The sequence below is a fragment of the Catharus ustulatus genome, chromosome Z, assembly GCF_009819885.2.
Source record: "Catharus ustulatus isolate bCatUst1 chromosome Z, bCatUst1.pri.v2, whole genome shotgun sequence".
Lineage (NCBI taxonomy): Eukaryota > Metazoa > Chordata > Aves > Passeriformes > Turdidae > Catharus > Catharus ustulatus.
Genome location: NC_046262.2, coordinates 47,216,905 through 47,243,064, shown reverse-complemented (window position 1 = coordinate 47,243,064; position 26,160 = coordinate 47,216,905). Strand labels below are relative to the sequence as shown.

Genomic DNA, 26,160 nt, shown 5'->3' with positions numbered 1-26,160 from the left:
CCTAAGGAACTAGCATCAGAAATGCCAAAATGACCAGAAGTACACAGCCACAGTGTGGAATTAATTCTGAGGCTTGCCTGTCTTGTGGTCTGATAGAAAAGAAATTACAGTAATTTCACGAATACAAGCCGCACCAATTTGACCAAAATTTTGGTGGAAACCCGGAAGTGCGGCTAATATTCCAGGGCGGCTAATACATTAACAAAATTCTAAAAGCTGCCAACACGGAAGTGAGAGCCCGTGGCAGCCCCAAGCCAAGCTGGAGCCCGGCCGGCCCCGGCAGAGGTGGGAAAGCCTGGCAGAGGCGGGGCCAGCAGTGTGGGGGGCGGGCGGCAGAGCCTGAGCCAGCAGGGCGGGGCAGGGGGGCGGCAGAGCTGGGTCAGTAGGGCGGGGGAGCCTGGGAGAACTGGGGCTAGCAGTGCAGGGGAGCATGGCAGAAGCAGGAAGGTCGGCGGGTGGGGCTGCCTGGCAGCGGGGGAAGCCCAGCAGAATCGGGGCCAGCAGCATGGGGGAGCCCGGCGGTGCGGGGGCCTGCAGTGCCGGCCAGGGCGAGGAAACGCGGCGGCGGTGCAGACGGGAGGGGGCGGCCGGCGAGCCCGGCGGCGGCAGCCCGCCGGCAGGGCTAGGGAACGCGGCGCGGCCGGCGAGCCGGGCGGCGGCGGGCGGGGCTAGGGAACGCGGCGCGGCGCGGTCGGCAAGCCGGGCGGCGGCAGCCCGCCGGCAGGGCTAGGGAACGCGGCGCGGCACGGCCGGCAAGCCGGGCGGCGACGGGCAGGGCTAGGGAACGCGGCGCGGCGCGGCCGGCGAACCGGGCGGCGGCAGCCCGCCGGCAGGGCTAGGGAACGCGGCGCGGCGCGGCCGGCGAGCCGGGCGGCGGCGGCGGCAGCCCGCCGGCAGGGCTAGGGAACGCGGCAGCGGGGCGGTGCTGACGGGAGAGGGGGGCCAGCGAGCCCGGCGGCGGCGGCAGTGGCTGGCCCGCCGGCAGGGCGAGTACGTAAACGCAGCAGCGAGGCGGCCGGCATGCCTGCCAGCGGCGGCAGTGGCTGGCCCGCCGGCAGGGCGAGTACGTAAACAACGCAGCGGCGAGGCGGCCGGCATGCCTGCCAGCGGCGGCAGCGGCTGGCCCGCCGGCAGGGCGAGTACGTAAACAACGCAGCGGCGAGGCGGCCGGCATGCCTGCCAGCGGCGGCAGCGGCTGGCCCGCCGGCAGGGCGAGTACGTAAACAACGCAGCGGCGAGGCGGCCGGCATGCCTGCCAGCGGCGGCAGTGGCTGGTCCGCCGGCAGGGCGAGTACGTAAACAACGCAGCGGCGAGGCGGCCGGCATGCCTGCCGGCGGCGGCAGTGGCTGGCCCGCCGGCAGGGCGAGTACGTAAACAACGCAGCGGCGAGGCGGCCGGCATGCCTGCCGGCGGCAGTGGCTGGCCCGCCGGCAGGTCGAGTACGTAAACAGCGCAGCGGCGAGGCGGCCGGTATGCCTGCCAGCGGCGGCAGTGGCTGGTCCGCCGGCAGGGCGAGTACGTAAACAACGCAGCGGCGAGGCGGCCGGCATGCCTGCCAGCGGCGGCAGCGGCTGGCCCGCCGGCAGGGCGAGTACGTAAACAACGCAGCGGCGAGGCGGCCGGCATGCCTGCCAGCGGCGGCAGAGGCTGGCCCGCCGGCAGGGCGAGTACGTAAACAATGCAGCGGCGAGGCGGCCGGCATGCCTGCCGGCGGCAGCAGTGGCTGGCCCGCCGGCAGGGCGAGTACGTAAACAGTGCAGCGGCGAGGCGGCCGGTATTCCTGCCGGCGGCAGTGGCTGGTCCGCCGGCAGGGCGAGTACGTATACAACGCAGCGGCGAGGCGGCCGGCATGCCTGCCAACGGCGGCAGTGGCTGGTCCGCCGGCAGGGCGAGTACGTATACAACGCAGCGGCGAGGCGGCCGGCATGCCTGCCAGCGGCGGCAGAGGCTGGCCCGCCGGCAGGGCGAGTACGTAAACAATGCAGCGGCGAGGCGGCCGGCATGCCTTCCAGCGGCGGCAGAGGCCGGCCCGCCGGCAGGGTGAGTACGTAAACAACGCAGCGGCGAGGCGGCCGGCATGCCTGCCAGCGGCGGCAGTGGCTGGCCCGCCGGCAGGGCGAGTACGTAAACAACGCAGCGGCGAGGCGGCCGGCATGCCTGCCAGCGGCGGCAGTGGCTGGCCCGCCGGCAGGGCGAGTACGTAAACAACGCAGCGGCGAGGCGGCCGGCATGCCTGCCGGCGGCGGCAGTGGCTGGCCCGCCGGCAGGGCGAGTACGTAAACAGCGCAGCGGCGAGGTGGCCGGTATGCCTGCCAGCGGCGGCAGTGGCTGGTCTGCCGGCAGGGCGAGTATGTAAACAACGCAGCGGCGAGGCGGCCGGCATGCCTGCCAGCGGCGGCAGAGGCTGGCCCGCCGGCAGGGCGAGTACGTAAACAACGCAGCGGCGAGGCCGCCGGCATGCCTTCCAGCGTCGGCAGTGGCTGGCCCGCCGGCAGGACGAGTACGTAAACAACGCAGCGGCGAGGCGGCCGGCATGCCTGCCAGCGGCGGCAGTGGCTGGTCCGTCGGCAGGGCGAGTACGTAAACAACGCAGCGGCGAGGCGGCCGGTATGCCTGCCAGCGGCGGCAGTGGCTGGTCCGCCGGCAGGGCGAGTACGTAAACAACGCAGCGGCGAGGCGGCCGGCATGCCTGCCAGCGGCGGCAGTGGCTGGCCCGCCGGCAGGGCGAGTACGTAAACAACGCAGCGGCGAGGCGGCTGGCATGCCTGCCAACGGCGGCAGTGGCTGGCCCGCCGGCAGGGCGAGTACGTAAACAACGCAGCGGTGAGGCGGTGCTGATGGGAGAGGGGGGCCAGTGAGCCCGGCGGCGGCTGCAGCACCACCCGACCGGCCCCGTCAGCAACCATGAGCGGGCCGAGCCTTCCTGGCCCCGCCCCGAGCCAGTAAAGCCCTCTATGCCGCGATCCTGTTACTAATTGGCCAATTTGTGAAAGCTGCGCACGGATTCTCGCGACGAACGAAAGTGCGGCTAATATTCGGGGTGCGGCTTATCTATTGACAAAGACAGCAACATTGTTGAGGCACCGGAAGTGCGGCTTATAATCCGTGCGGCTTGTATTCGTGAAACTACTGTAAATACTGTGACATGTTCAGTTTGCCCTCATCAGAGGCATACTCATAACCTATGAGACTTCTAGGAATTTCTGACACTAACAGTTAGTATATTACTTCCCAGTCAGGAGGCAAAAATTAAGTGTTATGCAGGTGTAAGGCAATTTACTAACCATTCAATACATAGGATCAAGGAAAGTGTAGATAATGCTTTTAGTCATATGATTTAGTTTTAGGTACTATTGTGAGGGGCAGGAAGTTGAATTTAATGGTCCTTGTGAGTTCCTTCCAACATGAGATATTCTATGATTCTTTGAGGACATCTTGATGTGTGTCAAAAAAAGAAAATGGAGAGCAGTATTTAGTTCTAGGATGTTATGTCTTGTCCTGGTTGTTAAAAATCAGTATGCCCCTTTTGACTGAAGACAGGTGCCATATAAACCCCGTGGAATGAGGTCATGAAAACGCCCGCTTTCCAGATTCCTGTGACTATGTTCAATTGTGTCTTCCTGTATATATATCACATGAGCAAATGTTGTGACTAAAATTACCAGTTTGCATAGCACCTTAGTGCTTCTGAGCCTTTTTCAATATTAATTCATGCTCCTTTTTAATCCATATTTTTAAAAAACCCACAAAGCACGTGCGAACTACTCCCCTCTCCCCCGCAAAACAGAAGAAGCAAATGCATGGAAGACAGACACTTCAATAAAGTGCACTCTTCACTACTTCATTAATTGGAGGTCACCCTTGCCATTACTTTTAGATAATTCAGCTGTAATCATATCTCCGCTGTGCGTTGTGTTTGCTGCTCAAGCCCTGTAGATAGGATTTTCTTCTCAACCAACAAGGAACAGATAGCAGGTGAGACTAACAGTAGAGCAAACTCTAGCAGTGCTATTTTGGAGAGAAGTCCAGCAACTGTTTGCACATCTGCATGACTTTAAATAGGTTTTGATGAAAATTAACCTAAATAAATTGAGCATTTTGAACAGGAGACTGACCGTACAAGACCTCAAATCTCCTCAAGGAGAGGTAGGTAGAGCTTTTTGGAAAATATTCCAGTTGTAATATGTGGAACAATATAGGCAATGTCTGTGTTTGCTTTTTTGCTGAAAAGATTATAAATTCTTCAGAACCAACTGTTTCAAAATGAACTAATTTCCAGCTAACAGTAGAAAAGAAGGTTGTCAGAGAGAGCAGGTATGCAGGAGAAGAGCCGGAGATATCCCTGAGAGATGAAAGTGTGAATCATTTAAGGTATTAATACTACTTTTGTCTTGCCCTTTCTATAGCGATAGTGCTCAGTAAATCATGAACAGCATGCCATTTAAATATTTTTCCTGTCTTCATTGATTTTACGTGAATTTCTAACAGAACAAAGTAGTTACTTTCAGTTTTGAAAAGTTTGAAACTCTGTTAAACCCATGTAGTATCAAGACAGTGACTTAATGAGAAGCAGATATATGACAGACTAAACATGAAGCGTATAGCTGAGTTTTCCCTCATTTGTGTCTTTTGGACAAGACAGTTTATTAATAAACAGTAAACTACTGCTTGGGAGTAAAAAACTCTGGGTTTGGGTTTTATGAATGTCAGCTCCTAGTCATACAATTGTATTTGGAGCCAGAAATCCCATTCAGGGAAAAAAAAAAAAAAAGAAAAAAAAAAAAGAAGAGAGGAGTTAGGCAAAGAAAAAGCATTTCTGAAGTTACAAAAAACTTCTCCATAGCCTGGATAAGTTTGAATCACTTTTTCTCATCATAAGCCTCCTGGTCTGGCTGAAAATAAGCTGTTGAGGAAAGCATTTTAAATGCAAGCTTTCACGAGCCACATTTGGATGGTATGATACCATTTGGATGTTATATGATACCAGCTGCTGAAGCACTGAAATACATATACTCTTTATTAACTAGGACCTCATCTACACATGAATTGAAATATAGATTAAGAAATTAATGTATAGAAAATGTTACAGGCTTTACATCTTGATAATAGTCAGTCTGCTTACAGAAAACATCATTCTGAAAAAAAGTCCAAATACTTGTAGAGCACTGAATTTATGTTGAAGAATCAAGACCCTTTTCTGATAATGAAATTTCCCAAGACAGCACACAAGCTTGAGGCTCTGTGTTCACATCCTACCACCTACAATATCTTTGTCCCTAGCTCCTCAATCCTGTCCCCATCCTTTGCATTATCTATTATAACTACTTGAACTACAGAGAAAAAACAAAACTACAGACAAACAAGCAAACAAAAAGAACCCCAACCAACTAAAGAAAAAACACCAGCAAAAAACTCAGAGTAAAAGGAAGATAAATCAAAATTTTCACTAACAACACGGAGGAGTTAGGTTGGTCCAGATTGCTTGAGGATATTAACCCTCAGATTATGGTAGCTATCCTGTTAGTTTTGATTTACAGTAGTTTCACGAATACAAGCCGCACGGATTATAAGCCGCACCCCCGGTGCCTCGACAATGTTGCTGTCTTTGTCAATAGATAAGCCGCACCCCGAATATTAGCCGCACTTTCGTTCGTCGCGAGAATCCGTGCGCAGCTTTCACAAATTGGCCAATTAGTAACAGGATCGCGGCATAGAGGGCTTTACTGGCTCGGGGCGGGGCCAGGCAGGCTCGGCCCGCTCATGGTTGCCGACGGGGCCGGGTGGCCCAGCTCAGCGCCACGGCTCGGCGGGGCTGGCCGGGTGGTGCTGCCGCCGCCGCCGGGCTCGCTGGCCCCCCTCTCCCGTCAGCACCGCCCCGCTGCCGCGTTCGCTCGCCCGACTGGCAGGGCTGCCGCCGCCGGGCTCGCCGCCCGCCCCGCTGCCGCTTTCGCTCGCCCCGCTGCCGCTTTCGCTCGCCCCGCGCCGCGCCCGCCCCGCCCCCGCGAGCGGCGCTTTCGCGAGCGGCGCTTTCGCGAGCGGCGCTTTGGCTCGCCGAGCGGCGCTTTGGCGAGCGGCGCTTTGGCTCGCCGAGCGGCGCTTTCACGAGCGGCGCTTTGGCTCGCCGAGCGCCGCTTTCGCTCGCCCCGCCGGCAGGGCTGCCGCCGCCGCCACCAGGCTCGCCGGCCGCCCCCTCCCGTCTGCACCGCCGCCGCGTTTGCTCGCCCTGGCCGGCACTGCAGGCCCCCGCACCGCCGGGCTCCCCCACGCTGCTGGCCCCGATTCTGCTGGGCTTCCCCCGCTGCCAGGCAGCCCCACCCGCCGGCCTTCCTGCTTCTGCCATGCTCCCCTGCACTGCTAGCCCCAGTTCTCCCGGGCTCCCCCGCCATGCTGGCTCAGGCTCTGCCGCCCTCCCTGCCCCGCCCTGCTGGCTCAGGCTCTGCCGCCCGCCCCCCACACTGCTGGCCCCGCCTCTGCCAGGCTTTCCCGCCTCTGCCGGGGCCGGCCGGGCTCCAGCTTGGCTTGGGGCTGCCGCGGGCTCTCACTTCCGTGTTGGCAGCTTTTAGAATTTTGTTAATAGATTAGCCGCCCCGGAATATTAGCCGCACTTCCGGGTTTCCACCAAAATTTTGGTCAAATTGGTGCGGCTTGTATTCGTGAAATTACTGTAATTATTAGATGTATTTACTACTCTCACGTGTTTGTCCTTTTTAGAACAGTATCTCCTGCAATTTCCGTCTGCTCCCTCTCCAGACTAGTGATGGAACACTACATAAGAGGATAAAAGTATTATAGAAATGAAAGCATTATTTTACTTTGTGCATGTCCTTTGAATATGTTTGCCCAAACACACCATAACATTGACACATTGTTATTTCTGAAAGGTTTCTGCCTTTTAAAACCACTCACACTGGGCATGAGATGGGGTCTTCTTTCACTGTCTGGCTGCTACTGCTTCACTACTATTCAAAAGTTTCAAGTATTGACCCCACTGTGTGAAGCAGCTTTGATCTTGTTTGGGACTTCAAACACAGTGATACCTGAAGACCATATTGTACATTGTGTAAACTACAACCACTGACACACTCTGAGGACTAATTCAGCATTTATTCTTCTGAATTAATCTACATGGGTGGCCAAACCCACTTTTTAACTTCGTTGGTTTTGCCTAGAAAAAATGTTCAGTGGTCTTAATGTTTGAATGATTCACACACAAGATTTGTCCCATGGTCTAATGGGAGAAATCATATGATGCCTGAACCATGCATCTCTTCCAATCTCCTGGCATGTAGAAATTCTATATATGAATGTGAGTGTGAGGGGAATGGAGGCCAAGACCTGTGTTGCCTCCAGGCAGGCACCAAGCAGCAGAGGTCTCCTGATGCAGTCACATTCTATGGGGAAGGACATGAACAATTTATATGTCTGTATATGCATTTAGATTAAAATAATATAATAATAGTAATAAATAAAAAATAAATTAAAAAATAAAAAATCTAACTTACCAGTTTCTCTAAGTTATTTTTCTTGTGGGCATTTGTCAATAGGGATACTACTAGGAAATGGAATCATAAAGGAAAATTCAATCAGAAGGAATGTGTGCAATGACAGTTCCCCATTTCTCCTTTTGGTGGCAAGGAGATTCTAATCACACTGCGTGTAGTTGTTCATTTGATTCATGTGTTGTGCTGGGAGAGTCAAGAAGTACTTATTGTGGATTGAAAACTTTTCACTTAGAATACTATATTCATGTTAAATCCTGGCATCCATTAAGTCAAAGGATGATGGGTTAAAGTGGCTGAACAGGGAGAAAAAGTGTCTAAATAGGGGGGAAAGAGCAGCTGTTTTGGCGGTTCATAGGAATAAAAAGAGATACTTTTAATTATAAAGTGCTCCCTATAGTAATGATGTTAGTGAGATTATGTGCAGCAAAGTATACAGGCATGGGATCAGATCTCATGACCCTCACTGGAAATAGACATCCACCTGAATGCATTGCAGATCAAGGACAGATTTAAACATATTCCTAAACTTAATATATTCTTTAAAGTTCTGTTGATTTTTTTCAATGTCCTCCAAGCCAACACTAATAAGCTGCTAATTGGCTCAAATTTTGTGTTTAATAAGCCTGTCATTACATTAGTTGGTTTTGTAGATTGTTTTATGTCAAATGCTCCATCTCTAAAGGAATTGATGAAGGTGTCTCTAACAAGACTTGAGATGGATCAGTTGAATTCATACAGAATAATAATATTTGCTATTAATTTAATTTTATTTATTTTTATTGTTATGTAATACTTATATTACACAACACCACGGTTATAAAATGAAATTAACTTCTTCTTACCTTTTTTAGAAACTTTTTTCCTTGAAAAAAGACCCCTTATATGAATAGCAAAGCAACCACACAAACCCATACTTTTCTGTTTTAAAAGAATAAATATCCATGTAGTGATGCTTAACAACTAAAATTTCTAAAATTTTGCTCCAGAAGTAATTACAAATATTTTTTTCAAAATTTTATTCTACTTCTTTTCAAAAACATTGTCACCCACTCATAAATATAGATGTGTTGCATTAACTTTGGCATAAAATAAACACTGTTGCTTTCCAACTAATTTTCAGAAATCAGAGGGGCTTGGTATGGGTGGGCGTGATCTCTAATTAAAATCAATTCAGGAGCATAATTGTGGTTGAGTTCAATAAGAACTTTCATGAGCAGATTAACAAAGAGTGAAAATTAATCATTGCAGTGCTGTAAGTCTTCTGGACTTGAATAGCAACTTTCACAAACATAAGAGTAACCAATAGTCCAGTTTATTGGAGCAACAAATTATAGATTATTTTAGATTGTCGGTGATAAATTCACTAGACCTGCAAAATATAAGTATACCCTCTATGTGTACTATGTGTACTGTACTATGTATAAGTATTCCTTATATCCCATACTATGTATAAGTATGAGTATATTCCAACTCAGTTGGAGATTCAAAACTCAACCAGTGTTGAGCCAAAGAGAGGGCCCTGCTTTTGGGAGATGAGCAAGCCCATTTACTTATCTGCAGAGTTGGTTGTATTCTCATCCTCTGCCCTAGAGAATTTCAAATGCCAGTTTATACTTTTGGTACTGAAGGTGAGACCAGTCTGTCTGTAATTTACATCATAAATGGTGGTGATGGGTAGCCACTTTATATGTAAATGAGATATATTGAGAGTAGCTCAGAGGTTACAGACTATGCGTCTTGTGCAAAGGTGGAGCTGAACCTCAAAGGTAAGGGCAGAGTCCCTCTTCCACCTGGCTGATGGCAGCATTAGGGGTCATTCTCTACCTGATAGCTCATCACTTCATCAGCAGGCCACCATGACCTTAGCCACACATCTCGTGGCATATCTCATAGCTTTAGCCCTAATTCCAGCAAGATGTGAAAAGGGGGAAAAGTAAAAAACAAACTCATTTTAATGTCTCATGTAAATTCTGTGCTTAGATCGCCACAGCTACTCATTTGTGAACTGACGGGTTCGTTTGAGTGGCCTGCTGCCTCTCTAAAGACATGTGAATAAATTCTTGCTCATTGAAGACCAGTTTGCCTAGATGACATTTAAAGTCATCTAGTTGACTTTTGACATTTTTGCTTAGCATATTTAATTGAGATTTAGTCATAGTAATTAATGTTTCTGTGGGTATTTAAAGTGGAGTTATTCAGGATATGCTTATATTTAAGACATCACCCAACTGCGTAAACTGAAGATTCCTCTCAAAATATTTGAATGTATTTAAAAAGCAGAAAAAAAGCTTTGTTCTTGCATATCATACTTCTTACTGAGGCTTCAGTGGAGTTCCTGACATGGAGCTACATTAGTCTCACAGCATCAGGGTCTGAGCTCATTTGGTTAATTCTCCTTTGATTTGATTGAGCATTGTCTTGATTAAAAATCTTACGCCTTTTAGTTGCATGTTTATCTTGGTCTGTACTTACCTTGTTAGGCCATTCTTTACAAAATGAAAGAAATATTCCCCCTTCAAAAATATAACCGTGTTATATTGCATGCTACCATCAATTCATGTCTTTATCCTCTCAGATAAAATAGGTTCTTTAGGCTTGTTAGGAATCACTGTAAATTGTGTTCACACTACTTATTTCAGACGAGAAACAGCTGACAAGAAAACAAACAACTCAGTGTTCATTCTCCAGTAACATACTTTGTAAAACTTCAATACTAGGCACATGCATATATCATTCCAGAAATAGCATCATTGCTGTCATTAAGAAAAGTGTCTTAACCCACTTTTTTTAAGCTGTAGGTGACTGACACCTTAGATTTTAAATCCTTTTAACTATAAGTTTCTGTAGACTCACATTGTAAGCTTTGCACTCTTAATTCAATAGGCATAATTTTTGTATGATTGTAAAACTATTACAAACACACTGTTTAAATAGGTTCACCTTCATAAGTGATCCAGATCACTGTCTCTGTTCTTCTCTGTACTTTCTGCTCCACTAACTTTTCTGTCATCAGATTTGAGAGTGTACCATATAAGAACTTTCCTGAACTACAGGTAAACAGTGGAGCCTTTTAAAATTTGAGACTAAATAATTGTGAAGTAATGTTTCCTTAAAAAAAATGTGTGTTATGGATTCATAATGGATTCAAAGTACAAGCTGATAGGCCACATCTTCTGCTAGCTTCCTTATGAGTGGATATGTTAAGTGCTTAGAGATGCATATCGTGTCTCTGATAGACCCAAAGATCTCATTACAGTTTTTAAGGAAGCAAAAACATTTTTGTAACATGGTTGTTTTCATGGTAGAACATAGAGAAACATAGTTTACTAGAGGTACTTTATATTTCCTTGATAATTCTCTCATCTACTTGGCAGAACCTTCCTAAGTTTGCAACATAATTTTGCACATTCATTTCAAAATCATATTTGCATTCAAACAGCAGACTCTGTATAGGAGAAACAAAATAAAAGAGGGAAAAGATGATCCATTTACAGCTCGGATTTAAAAACAGAGTAAGCTGAGATAAGAAAGCTAACTGACAAGAACTGTAGAAGATAATGATGGTAGGAATGACAAGGGAGAGTATTTAGAGAGTGTTATAAGAAGTAGAAAGAGTATTTTGCAGCTGTAGTACCAGAAAAAGGGGTGGACACAGAGGAATTGTCAACAATCAAGAAATTAAACTCATTCCTTTAGTTTACTTCTGATTGTATTATTTTTTCGTTCTGAAAATGCTCTGATCATAGCTTTCTTTAGTACTTTCTTTGAGTATTTTCTCTGCAGACTTCCTGGATTTGTAAAAATATCTGCAAATTCTTAAACAGTTATCATGAATGGATATAATTTCAGTGCAAAGACTGCCTATGCACAGCATAAGCCAGTAGTCATGAATACAATTTTCCTTCATTTGATGTTAAACAAATTACAGTAATTTCACGATTATAAGCCGCACTGAGTATAAGCCACACTTCTGGGTTTCAGCAACTTTTTGTTTTTTGTCCATACATAAGCCCCACCTGATTATAAGGTGCACGTTACAATACAGAGTGTGATAAAAGGTATCTATTCTATCACCATCTGTTGACGGTGGGGGCAGTGATCCTTATCTCAGCAGATATTCTGCTAATGGGCCATCCATTGAAACCAGGCAGGGCATTGCTCTTTATCTTTTCACAATCCATCCTTCCTCCAAGGAGGTATCTTCTTCTAATGGCCCATTGAGTCCCACTGTGGGACTGATAAAATTGCTTCATCCCATTGGAAGTTGCTCCAGCCAGGGCGAAGGGCCCAGCATTTCTTGCCAAGATAAAAACAGAGGTTTTGGGACACTAAGGTAGCCCCTTTCTCCACTGGACTCCAGAGGAAAACTGGATTTCTCCATATCACCACTGGACCTCCGGAGGGAAATTGCACCTTCTGCAGGAGCACTGCTTCAACTGAATCGCATCTGTCACTGCAGGAGGATGCAGTCACCATTTAATGGGACTGCTACCAACACCTGACTGACTGACGGGGTGTCAGGTTGTACTCTGACTTTGTCAGTGTTTGGAGTTTGTTCCTTTGTAGTACTGTATTTCTATTTTAATTTCCCTAGAAATGAACTGTTATTCCTAATTCCCATATCTTTGTCTGAGAGCCCCTTGATTTCAAAATGATAATAATTTGGAGGGAGGGGGTTTACATTCTCCATTTCAAAGAGAAGTTCCTGCCTTTCTCAGCAGACACCTGTCCTCCAAACTTAAACAGCAACTTTTCGTTCTTTGTCCGCATATAAGCCACACCTGATTATAAGCCGCCCTTTGGGTTCGGACCAAAATTTTAGTCAAAATGGTGCGGCTTATAATCGTGAAATTACTGTACGTTTGATGTGCATAAAAGGTGCCTACACTGAGGTTGTGTATGCTCTCTGTCTAGAGGAATATATTTCTATAGTATTAATTCAAAACTGTGTTCTCAAATTTGTTCCATATATTCAATCTCTTTATTTCCAACTGGGAGAAGTTCCTTCATAGCACTGCTGAAATGAAATGTGTCTTTAATGCTAGAGTCAGAATTTTGTTAAGCAGCAGCTCTTCAAGAACCTTAAAGCTCAATAGACATCAGTCTGTGTCCAGTTCTTCATAAAAGCAGTGCTTTCAAATACGCTGGACTTCTCCAGAACCCTTTTCCAATATCTGTGTTTTCTGAGATAGCTTGAATCCTGACAGTCTGGTGAGATTTCCTGTTTTGACAACATTTTTACATTCATTCTCTATTTTGAACAGTCTTTCTTACACAGCTGTGTCATAAATCTCTGGACCAACCTTCTCCAGCATTGCAGAGGAACTTCAAAATTTGATCATCTGAGTCAAATTTCCTGAGACAATAACAAGAATAATTGTGTAATACTTCTTTATCTTATGCAAAACTTTTTGGTATTTCTTTGTTGGATTTTTGTTGATGTCCTTGAGTAATCCTTTCTTTTCCTTCCCAGGCATCCCCTAGCGTCTTTGGGTTAGTTGTCTCATTTTGCCAGGTGATCTCAACTGCAAAATATAACTATCCACCTTCTCTATTGCTTTGGCCTTATCTTCCCAGGTTTCACTTATACTATGCAGTGGGCTTGGAATTCATCAAACCTAGCACACTCAAATGGTGAAAAAGCTACTGATGCCTACAGCACTTAATTTGCTGTAAGCAAGATAAAATAGCAGCCATTCATCCTAGTCTTCATCTTTACTATTATTTCACAGCATGCATTTCCAGTGTTGGATGGAACACTTCTATAAGGCTGTTTAAGGAGGGTGTGTGAAGTGATTTTTGTACAGTAATTTCACGAATACAAGCCACACCAATTTGACCAAAAGTTTGGTGGAAACCCGGAAGTGCGGCTAATATTTGAGGGCGGCTAATACATGAACAATATTCTAAAAGCTGCCAACACGGAAGTGAGAGCCCGCGGCAGCCCCAAGCCAAGCTGGAGCCCGGCCGGCCCCGGCTGAGGTGGGAAAGCCTGGCAGAGGTGGGGCCAGCAGTGTGGGGGGCGGGCGGCTGAGCCTGGGCCAGCAGGGCGGGGGAACCTGGGAGAACTGGGGCTAGCAGTGCATGGGAGCATGGCAGAAGCAGGAAGGCCGGCGGGTGGGGCTGCCTGGCAGCGGGGGAAGCCCAGCAGAATCGGGGCCAGCAGCGTGGGGGAGCCCGGCGGTGCGGGGGCCTGCAGTGCCGACCAGGGCGAGCAAACGCGGCAGCGGTGCAGATGGGAGGGGGCGGCCAGCGAGCCTGGCGGCGGCCGCCCCACCGGCAGAGCCTGGCAGTGGCGGCAGCCCTGCCGGCCGGGCGAGCTAACATGGCGCGGGGCGGCCGGCGTACCTGGCAGCGGCGGCGGCGGCTGGCCCACTGGCAGGGCGAGTAAACGCAGCAGCGGGGCGGCCGGCGTGCCTGCCAGCGGCAGCGGTGGCTGACCCGCCGGCAGGGCGAGTAAACGCAGCGGCGGGGCGGCCGGCGTGCCTGCCAGCGGCAGTGGCGGCTGGCCTGCCGGCAGGACGAGCAAACGCGGCAGCGGGGCGGTGCTGACGGGAGAGGGGGGCCAGTGAGCCCGGCGGCGGCTGCAACACCACCCGGCCGGCCCCGTCGGGAACCATGAGCGGGCCGAGCCTTCCTGGCCCCGCCCCGAGCCAGTAAACCCTGCTATGCCGTGATCCTGTTACTAATTGGCCAATTTGTGAAAGTTGTGCACGGATTCTCGCTACGAACGAAAGTGCGGCTAATATTCGGGGTGCGGCTTATCTATTGACAAAGACAGCAACATTGTCGAGGCACCGGAAGTGCGGCTTATACTCCGTGCGGCTTGTATTCGTGAAACTACTGTACTTTTGTCTCAAAAGAGTAGTTTCGTGATCCTAAACTTTGTCCTCTGGCAAGTTGTAATCTCCTCTGATATCCCTGAACAAATAATGGACCATGGCTACAATAATCTGATGGTTTTTACGGTTCTTAGGGAAAATGCTGCTGTTTATCAAATAGCATAGATGTTTATTCCTGGACTGAATGCATTGTAAAACAGTTTCAGTCTCACAAACACCACATGCATTTTACATTACTAGTAATGGAATATGGGGTTCTCTTCATATCCTGACCTAAAAGTGCCGTCTATTTCCTACCCACTTTTGTTCCTTGAGGAAGAGTAAAACATGTATCTTTCCTTCAGCCTCCTGGACATGTCGTGTTGTCTCACATCACTCCCTCTCATTGTCCCTCTGTCCCCTCCAGGACATCCAGATCAGATGTCAGCCTCATGGATCAGAGGCACCAGACCACAACATGAAATAGAGAAAAAAGGACTGCAGCAGTCCTTAAAAGTTGCACACAAGCATCCAGAGTCAACATCTCTTCATCATTTTCCTACAAGTTCATAACATGCTTATAAATAGAAGTTTCCTGGTCCATCCTATATCAGTTCGCTGCCCAGCTTCCCAACATAGTGTATTCTTCTTAAACACCACTCTTCCCTTTTCATTGTAAAATGAAAAAATAGGGGAAGGAGAAGGAAGTGTATTTGTTTAACCCCCAGGCTCGTCCCACTCATCAGTCGGTTTCTTGGAAGGTTAGTGCTTATTTGAAGCCGTCTGCTCAGGGCATTCTTTCCATGCAGTTGTTTCAGTTCTGGAACATGTTTGCTCAAAGTCTAAATAAAACCATAAAACCACCTATGTCTTCCATGCTTATTAATAAATAGATGCAGAAGTAACGGTCTTTGACTTGAAAACAGCTTAAGAACTAAATTGTGAAGAGTCTGTCTTTAGTAGTCTGGCAGGGATCTTTAGAAACTTACCAAAACTATTTTAAAGCAATTTTTACCATCTCTATCTTTAATAGTTTACTTCAAAATAATGAAAATACCAGGTCTAGCATGAGAGAGAGAGGGAGAAATTTGATCTTACTAGAGAATTACATGAACTAGTGTGTAAAAAAAATCCATATTTGGACTTCCAGTAAAACTGCCATATTTTTCTTTCGTTTTTGTGATATAGAAAATGTCAAATTAAAAAATGAGTCAAAGGCCATGTAAAATGGTAAAATAGAACGGATGTCTCTGTGAGGAGTCATTTGTCCTTCATGAATACTGAATCCCTGGGGTTGATGGTGCGCCCCCGAAGATGTTCTTCTCACATATTCTGTCTAATTAGTAAAATAAGTTCCATGCATTTTTTTCGTACACAGGACTTTAGACAAGGAAAAATGCATTAACTTTAGATCTCCTTCCTTGCCTTTTCATGCTAAGTAGGCTATTAATGGTATCAATAGTAACAGCAACAGCAGTAAGTCATTACAGTGATCTTGAGATAATATGGCCACGTAGAGACATACATTTCAGGGCATGCATCTTTCCTTCTGGCATTTTTTGGCAGTAATCCCAGGAAATTGTTTTGGTTTTTTTTCCTCTCTCTCTGCCCAAAATGTTCTGCATGCTGTTCTTATATTTCTCCTGTGCTTCCCAGGGAGAACCCATACACTGACACATACCTTTCAGCACATGAGCAGCGATGCAAAGATATACAAGATGCACCAGGTCTAATATGCCATTTGTTATCATCGTTGTTGTTGTAGCTGTAGTTGTTATTTATTATTATATTCTAGTGAACCTCTCACACTGGTTTTAAAAAGTTTTTAAATTGAACTTTTCATATTTGCCTCTTAGTGGAGATGGCAGAGCATGTGCAATAATCATAAGGTGTTTTTAGCTACTTTTCTTTCTTGGCCTTGAAAGAACCTCTCCTGTTGCCACCATGTGGGAAAGCAACAGGACTGCCAGAACAGTGGCAGATGTCCTATTGGAGATAGGAGACAGGCAGGAGCCATGTAGGAGGAGATGTTAGGGCAGTTGCAGCTGGGAGAGAAACTTCGCTGTCTGAAGATCTAGAAGTAGAGGAGCTTCCCACTCCTAAAAAGGGTGCACTGTCATCAGCCTGTGTGAAATGGACGTAAAGGGCTTCCCTAAATTAATTCCTCTTTAAGCCAGCACACAATTTACAGAGAAAACTCAAGTACTGATTTTAAAAAGTACCTGTGATGAAAAAGCAATTAACTTCTTTTGAACACAAATTTAACACAGTATGAATTACTCTATTTTTATTAAGAATAGCAGTTTGATCACAGCCAAAAAAATAACTTTTATGAACTCCTTGTTTTTCACTGCAAAAACCCATATATATAGATTTGTAAGTTATAAGAAGCCCTTTCATACTGATTTTTTGTTCTTCTTCATTGCTTAAAGAGGCAAAAAATAAAGTATGTTTGTGGTTGTTTTATTGGCCTCTAAGTGTATTCTTTGTTAATGAATCGGTGAAATGTAAGAACCAAATTAATCTCTAAAATAAATTAACTAACCTCTCTGAAGCTGCACAAGCAATAAATTGGAATTAAATATTTAATATGCTGCACTCTTGAAATATTTCTCTTGATACAGGTACAGATTTTAAAAAGAGTAGCAATTCAGCAAAGCATGACCCCAGAAGTTGGATACTTTATGCAGAATAAATCTTGTATTTGGGATTAATCAGACTCTATATTATCTGCCTGCTCCTGCTAGATCTTAAAAATATAGTGTGCAGCAACAATCAGAAATTATTTAAAGATATAACTCAGAAGGAAATACTTTTTGTATACAAAATAAAAATAAAGATCTGCAAGTATTCCTCCTTCTAGAAATTCTTCATTGGTAATTTTTTTGGAGATAAAATAACCAAAAATGGTGAGAAATACTTTATAAAAGAAACATTATTTTAATAGTCTGTTTAGAAAATATAGCTTTCAAGTACTTACTCTTGGCTTCTTGGAGAAGCCAAAAAGTCATTTCAGTAGATCACATTGTTGTATGCCCATTTTAATAAGGACTCTAGCTTGCCAACTCTCTTGATTACTACCTTGCTTGCTTCTTTCATTCCCCTTTAAAATTGGATCACCTGAAAAGTGTAATAAAAATACAGTAATTTCACGAATACAAGCCGCACCAATTTGACTAAGATTTTGCTCCTAAACCGGAAATGCGGCTAATAATCAGGAGCGGCTAATACAACCTCAGAAGTGCCTGCCAGAGTGCTGAGCCGAGCAGCTGCAAAGTCGGCATTTTGCGATTGTTACAAATTGCTACTTTGTTGCACCGCGGGTGGAGCCTGGCTCCGTGTAGGCAGAACGGGGGGCGGGGAGAGAGGCGGGAGAGCTCTCTTTCCTCCTCTGCCACAGCCCAGGGGAGAGACGGGGGGGGGCCCGGCGCCGCCATTGCTGCAGCTCGGGGAGGAGAGGGGGGACCCGGGCCGGCCCTACCGCGGCCGAGGGAGTGGGGGGGGGACCCGGGCCGCCCCTACCGCGGCCCGGGGAGGGGGAGGAAGCCGGCGCCGCCATTGCTGCGGCCCGGGAGGGGGGGGGAAGCGCGCGCCGCCATTGCTGCGGCCCGGGGAGCCGACGGGAGCCCCGCGCAGCCATTGCCGCGGCTTGGGGAGCCGACGGGGTGCTTTGTCCCCGCCCGCCGCCGCCGCGGCAGGAGCGGGGAAACTCCGTCCCCGCCCGCCGCCGCTGCCGTAGGAGCAGGGGAAGCTCCGTCCCTGCCTGCCACCGCAGGGCAGCGCCGACCCGGGGTGACCGAGCCCAGGGGCAGCGGCGGCCGGCCCCGAGCTGCAGCACCGTGCTGGACCACCTGGCCCCGTCAGCGGCCCCTAGCGGGCCGAGCCTGCACAGCCTTAGCTCAGCCAGTAAACCCCGCCCTCCCGCCGTTCTGTTAATAATTGCACGCGGGTCCTCGCTGCGAACGACAGAGCGGCTTATATTCGTGTGCGGCTTATCTATGGACAAAAACCAAAATATTTGCCAACACCCAGAGATGCGGCTTATAGTCAGTGCGGCTTGTATTCGTGAATTTACTGTACATTATTTCTCCTTTTTTTTTTTTTTTCCCGGGAAAAGAGAGAATAATTGGCAAGTTTTAACCTAAAACACTGCACAGACATGTACCTCAGAAAGCTGAATGTAGCATTAGAATGTCTCCTCTCAAAAAAAAACTTATGACCTTTGCTGCCTGTGCATTTTCCTGGACCAAGCTAGGAGTGCCAAATGCCCCACATTTCATTACCTTCACAGAAGAGGGAGATAGTCACTTTTTAAACTCCACAGAATGTCAGAATCAGCCCTGTGTGTCCCTTTTTTCACTGCTTGTGTTAAACAAGGTCAAACCATAGGTCCTTGACTGTCCTTCCTCTACGACCAATCTTGTGCAACTTCTGTCCTCTCCATGCTTGCAGGTTAGTAGCTGACAAAACCCTCTGATGCAAAGAACATGACTCTAGTATTGTTGCTCCTGTCTATGCCAAAGACTATTTCACTACTACTCTGAGGAAAGCAGACTTTGCTGTTGTAGCTGCTGTTGTTCTCAGTACCCAAAGTCTATCTTTTCTAATCCCTGACTGGGGTCTAGTATTTCAGAGCTTTCCTGTGATCAGAAGGTATTTTTACACTAAATGAGATCCAGGACTTGTCTAACTGACAATTGGTATTCAAAATTGTGTCATTCTGATTATTATGTTGTGTTTCTCTGTATCTCTGTAAAAGAAGACTTGCCAAATAATTCCTTGTAGCTCAAAAACTACAAGAAACCAGTGCAATGAAGGCTTACAGAGGGCACAATCTGCCATTTCTGCAAAACTGCATGTCACAGAATTAGAAACTTCTGTTTCTACTCTGTTTTTGTAGACTAATAGGCATTGCTAAGCAAGACAGAACATAATTTTACAGTTACTGTTCTTGGAATTTGATCTTCATCTCTGTAATTCCAAAATATTTCGATCATTGATATGGTCTTGATATTTCAGTTTAACTGTTCAGTTTTGTTTCTGATCCCTAACTGGATATACCAAGACTCCAACTACAAAAATTAGTCAAGCAGACACATTAAGATAATGATAATGACCATAAGGTAGTTTTTAGAGACATTTCACAAAATAAGCATGAGAATCCATACCCGTGTCTGATGCTGACTGCAACAGACAAACTTCAAATAATCTTTCTAGTCTTGTGTCTGTTAATTGTGAAAAAGGCAGGCTTCCAAAATGTCTGTCCAAAGGTATCAAAGATATATCTAGAATAAGATATATTTTGTCTTTTTATGTTAATGTTGAATTTCAAGTATGGGAGAAGTTCAATATTTGACATTTTTCATGCAATTGCTCTCCGTCTTCTATGTGTACTTCAGAAGTTTTTCCACCTTGTACATGGTTTCTTTTAAATACAATTGATTGTATCATTAACATTTTCAAATTAAACAATCCAAAGAAAAATGGCATCCTTTGAATGCCCTTTAATCTCAGTAAAATTACTCCAAATAACTGGAGAGAGTTTGTTTATTCCTTTTGATGGTATTCTCCAGGCTATGGATGATGGTTTCATGGTAAAAGACGGTACTGGAGCAGAAGAAAAAGGCTAGAAACAGTGCAAAGATTAAAAAACACATGGATAAATAATTGAATATAAGACAAAAGGGAGTAGAGAGAAAAAAACATGCTCTTTTAAATAGGACATGAGAAGTTGTTTTTTATTTTATTGATAATAACTGAACACTTCATGTGCTGTTGAACTACTCCATTTGGATGCTTCTTTGCTGCCTTTACATTTGGTATCTGTATGTCAACATATGCTGTGTACTAAAGTTACAAGTGCACTCACAGACTGCTTTACCTTTTGTTAATCAATTTGACCTGATCTGTCTCGAGAGAATCATCAGAGCCCACAGGAAGGCAAGAGATGTCTTTCAGAGTTGTCTCCATGCATGTAGCAAGGGCCCCTTGAGTCACCACCACAAAAGCAAATATTCAAGCATGGCAAGTGAGGGCAATGGACTCATTAAGGGAACTACTGGTGACCTTCTGGCAGAGGTCCAAAGAGCTTGCAAAGAAATGAGGATTAAAATACCCATATGCTTGCTCAACCTGTGTGGTTTGGCTAGCATGAAAGCAAAATAACAAGCTCATCCCCTAGGAGGAGAAGACAAGACATTAAGCAAAGCAGCAGAGGGTCATTTGGTATTTCAAAAATAGGGATAAAGGCACAGTATAATGGTCCAGTAAATCTGACTGGAGGCTAGAGCCAGGAATCCTGATTGCTCATTGTAGCTCACTCTTGGGTTTACCGTGTGGCTAAAAGGGTTTACCCTTTGGCTAAAGGCTGGTGGTTCCACCTTCCTGTCTCTTTGTCTTTGCATCAGAAAATGTGGAGGATGATATTAAAAACTTTTGTGGGTATTTTCTGCCGTTTAATTTAGTAACATTTTGAAATAGATAGATGTATCTGGAAACATTAAATTTGTTTAACCATGTTGTTTGTACATTAGAAACCCTCATGTGTACAACCATTACATTCAGACAGCAAGTTTATACTGTAATTAATTTTGTAAAGCCAGCAACATGAGTATTTCCAAGCAATACAGAGAACAAAAGCTACACATTCCTTGGAACTGGTCCCTGAAGTCTTTTGTGTGGGGATGGATAGACAGAGACAGATATTTGTGGGCACAGTGGAAAGACTCTGAGAAAGACTTAATATTATGTATAATAATAGATGACCACTCTTAAATCATCTGGTAAACTGGAGAAAAAGGAGGAGGAGGAATATTATGATTTATTAGAAATCAGTTTGAACATAGGATTGCTAATGGTTCTTCAGTGTGCTGACTGGAGGAGACTAAGGTGGACTGCACCCCTCCAAATCTATTTACTCCTTAAAAGTTGTAGAGTGACAAGACATGAAGTGGGGACATGAGGTGGTGGGGGCAGGGATTGAGATGGAGCATGCTCTACAGATGCTGTTGTTATGATACAAATTTCTTCCTAAATTTCTTTTTTCCTTCCTTCCACCTTTTGCTTTTACCCTTTCCTGTACCCCCTGTTTTTTCTCTTTTTGCTTGTTGCTCTGTCTGAGCCTGGCGGAGCTGCAGGAAACCGGTACTCATGAGAGAGGTCTATTGAACTAATTTCACAGGGGAGGGCTGTGCGTGTGGATTAGAGAGTGGCTAATGGGGCATTACAAATACCTGAGGGTCATGTCTCATTGCCATGGCAAGTCAGATTTCTTCACATGAACTGGGTGCATTTGTATCTAGGAAGAGGCTTTCAGCTTTAATGTACACAAAACTTTCTTTTTCCGTCATACTGGACTTGGTTGCTCTGAAAGCTGTACCCCAGGCTGCTGTCAATCAACACTATCTACAATTCATCCAACCCCCTAAGATTCAAGTTTTTCAGGGTGGTGTTTTCATTACAGGTTCTTAGCTGCAGGTCCTCCTGATACTGCACAAAACCTGCCAAAAGCCTTCTTTTATAGATAGAAATGAATCTTGATTAGTTTCCAAACATTCTGTCAAGAAATTGTACACAGCATGTAAGCTCTAAAGACCAAGGTGGTTTTTTTTCCATGACCATTTCAGTCTACTTGTATCCACATATGGTTTACTTTTTTGGAAAAAAAAAATCAAATATTTCAAATTCAGTACAGCTGAATGCTTCCCTTTTGTATTGCTTAGCATGAAGAGTTATCAGAAAGAGAAATGAGACTAGCAATTTTTATAGAATTTGTGTTTCTCTTTTAATTGTTTTCTGTCTAATCAAGGTGTTGATGTTGTATAGCTCCTATTCAAATCATTATGTTCATGTGTGATTTTAAATAGTAATGTCAATGTAAGTACGATAGTATCTCAATCCCTCACTTTTCAGTAATATACAACTCTCCAATATACAAGTCTTTATCTCCTCTTCTCTCCCCAGCACTGCAGTGACAACACCCACCATTGCCAATCAGATATGAATATAGTAGGTGCTTGGAAGAGAGGTTACACTGGAAAGAATGTTGTGGTCACCATCCTTGATGACGGCATTGAAAGAAACCACCCAGACTTGATGCAGAATTATGTGAGTACCCACAAGAGTCCAGATTTCCTGCTTTCTTATTACTCAAAATTAACATGTTGCTTCTAGAAAGTTGGAGAAAGAGAGGATGGAAGGAGGAAGAACCATACAAGTGTTTCCTCAAACATTAACATCAATGGGGGGAAGGAAAACAGTTTTTGATAGTGTGTATTGTTTTAGTTAACACTGTGTTTCATCTGAAGACATTTAATATCTGGATGCCTCTTGTAGCTGAGTCCTGAATTTCTGAAGGATCAGAACCAATTACTGGATATTTTTTGTCTCTTCTGCAATTTTTTTATTGAATATCTTCACACTCCCTGAACTTAGAAATGGAACACAGTGCTTTTCAGTTAGCATATGCAACTGAATTCCATATTTGGCCAATACATTTTGTCAGTGAGACAGAAGCTTTTCTCAAATACAGTAATTTTACAGTAATCCTTCCATGCATTAATTTTTAAAACTATTTATCATACTGCTAGAAACAATACGAGAGGAAAAGTATATGACCTTTCACTCAGTCAAAAACAGGTGCAGAATATTCAGTTCTAGAATATTCCTTCTAGTAAATCTCTTAATTCAACTGAGGCCCCTCACAACTTCTGATAAAGATGCATCCATTGTTTTCTATATACTGTGTCTCACATTGCCTCAGAAGGTTTTTGTTTGCTTGTGGTTCACCACGTTTAGATGACTGATTTCGTCTGTCTTGGAGGCCGATAACATAAGGACAGTCTTCTTCTCTAGTGGGCTGCTTCCTGTGTTGGTGTTGGTGTCGGAGTTTGAAGCTGCTCAGAGCATCAGGACCACATTTTACTGGAGTGATTTGTCCTGTCTTTTGGAAGTAGGCATTAGTTGAATGCATCTGTGAGGAACTTGTGATTTGTCTGAAATAAAGTGTGCAAGATGTACTTCTACACAGGGTAATAAAAGAAACAAATATCTTTGGATTGAACCGGGCTGGTGAAGATGACCAGTGCAAGGCATGCATCTACTTTCATTCCCATTACAAATGTAAATCTTGTTAAAAAGCCCAAAACACAGACTTTTTTGCCAGCAAGTTTATCTTCTTGATAGAGCATTAAGAGATCATGGCAAAGACATCTTTAACGACCCATCAAAAACTACAATCATGTCCACAGTTTAAATTAGCCATATTTACATATGTATCCTTCCTTATGTTAGTGTGGAACTCAGCTTGGAGGATGTGAAAACACAAGTGGGAAGCAATTTGTCAGTGTACATTTGACCCTAGTATATGGCACATCTTTCACTTTAATATCTTAAATTAATTAAATAAAACAGATATAATGTTACCTCCTCAGTGAATGACCCAGATTGCATCATGTCACCTCATTCCACTACTGTCCTACCACTGAATTTAAAGCAACTATTTCTATCCTTACCACTCCTCTCTCCCATTCCTCACACCAACCAGGAATTCCCCAAATTCACAAGTAATACACATTGCTGGTTTGACCACAAATGCCTTCTACATTTCAGATTATAGGTGATGGGGCTTCAAATAGGATTTGAATTGGATGTGTAACTGTTTTTGAACAAACAAGTTTAAATATTGCTGCTTGCCATGTCAACACACCACATACTACTGCATCAATTAATGAGAGCCATACAAACCAGCACTGTTCACTCTATGAACTATTTTCCGCTGTAAGAACCATGATAAATATGGAACAAAAAGACAGGTATCTTGTAGATATTTGAAACAGTTATACTCCCAAGGAAATGGGGAAGCAGTTTGTGTTGTTTTTCAAGATGTATTTTTATAACAATATTCTTAAGTGAATTATATTATTCTTATTTCTTGAAACAATGGCTGAAATTTCAGTTATAGTCATGCAGATAAATTTTTGAATCTTAAAACTTTCAGCAAAACCCCATTTTTGAGAATGACTTCTCTTAACTACCAAACGGTTCTTAGAAGAGAAATAATCTTCTAGTTAAATGAAGTTTTCTATTTCCTTTCCTTTCAGAGCATTTTTTATCATTCTCTGCTTCCCAAAATTAAAATAAAATATATAATTCCCATATATAATGCTTTCCTGAAAGATAGTCACCATAAAACCACAGGAGTATTAGTTAGCCTAATTACTTACTTTTAAGAAACTGCTATTATAGATAATAAATGAATCAAGCCAAATAAAAAGATTTAAGAAACAATTTTTATTTTTTTGCAACTGAAATACAGTCCTCAATAGCCACAATCAAAAAGGACAGCACCGAGCCCGGAATCGGCGCTGGGTGAACACACACACTGATCTAACCTCTATCACATCGGAATCCCCTGTGTTTGCAAATGCCGTCCTGGTCAGTCCTATTTTTATACTGTTTTTCTAGCCTGGAGCAAATGTCCTCTTTTCCTGTCGTGGATTCCCATATTCATATAGTCTCCTTTCTCTGCAGTGAACTGGACAAAACCATTTCTGGGCAGCGATGAATTTTGATGTGTGCTGATTTTGGTTTATGGGAACTGGATATTGAGATGTAGTTTTCTTGAAGACCCTGCTTATCTTGATTGATGGTGCTTATTGAATACTCGTGGCAGGGGAGTTTCCTGGACTGCTTCATAAGGAGTCACCTCCATTGGGGCTGGTTCTATTAACTTGCTAATTGCAGCTTTGTTAGCTGCTGCAGCACTGGAATTCTATGAAGCAATCCTTCCTCCCCTCGGCTCAGTGTTCCTAAAGTTTCTTTCTTAATTCCTTTATTTATACAAGCATGATTCATCTTTCATAAAACACAAATTACTTTATAACATATATCACACTGCTAACAAATGTATAGACCATGTGAATCAACTGCTAATTAAATAGCAACTTTTCTTTCTTTTGTTGGATACAGGATTCACAGGCCAGTTTTGATGTAAATGGAAATGATTTCGACCCTATGCCTCGATATGATGCCAGCAACGAGAACAAGTAAGGCATTATGACACCTTTGACATTTTCAATCTGAGCCATCAGGTAGAAAGTACCTGTTCGTCTATGAAACTCTACAAAAGTTGATTCCTCATAAAACACAAAGATTTGCATTGAAATCTTTGTGAAATACGTATTTTTGTCTTTTCTATGCATACATATGATTCTTTGAAAGCATTTAAAACTATCTGAAAAGTAAAAATTAGTTTGACAGTTCTGGGCATGTGAAGTGAACCATTTTCAATCCCTTTGGGAGGCAGAATATATGGGATTACTTGCTTTCCTTAAACATAATTTCATTGAATTATTAGGGGGTTATTATGTGTTGCAACTGTCCTAGTTTCTGACCGTCTTGAACTATGAATTTTTTATTGAAGTAGGCAGGTCCATGGACGTTGTTGCTTGTTTTGCCCCTCCAATGATGCTTTTTAAAGTGATGGAGATTTTTCTTTTGGAGTTTGATAGAATACAGAAGTGGGATTTCTGGCAGGTTATATCTGTGTCACATGATTAGTTGGAGATATCTTGATGAATTACAGTAAATTCACGAATACAAGCCACACTGAGTATAAGCCGCATCGCCGGGTGTTGGTAAACATTTTGTTTTTTGTCCATAAATAAGCCGCGCCTGAGTGTAAACCGCTCTGTTCGTTCGCAGCAAGGACCCACGTGCGACAAAGTTGCCAAATAGTAACAGAACCACGGCAGGGAGGGGTTTACTGGCTCAGCTTGGGCCTTGAGGGCTCGGGGCTGCCAACAGGGCTGGGTGGCCCAGCTTGGCGCTGCCCCGT

At 44.9% G+C, this 26,160-nt stretch overlaps 1 protein-coding gene across 4 annotated transcripts in view; it reads left to right on the top strand.

The window, feature by feature from the left end:
• The window catches only part of PCSK5 (proprotein convertase subtilisin/kexin type 5), a 264,705-nt gene that overhangs the window by 60,427 nt on the left and 178,118 nt on the right, over positions 1–26,160 (top strand). For all 4 annotated transcript variants that reach the window (XR_004420644.2, XM_033084735.2, XM_033084736.2 and 1 more), the window contains exons 4-5: positions 22,287–22,430; positions 25,293–25,369. Coding sequence is in view for 3 of the 4 variants with exons in the window: in XM_033084735.2 (XP_032940626.1) it covers positions 22,287–22,430; positions 25,293–25,369 (221 nt within the window). In the remaining variant the exon portion in view is untranslated. The remainder of the gene's footprint in view (positions 1–22,286; positions 22,431–25,292; positions 25,370–26,160) is intronic.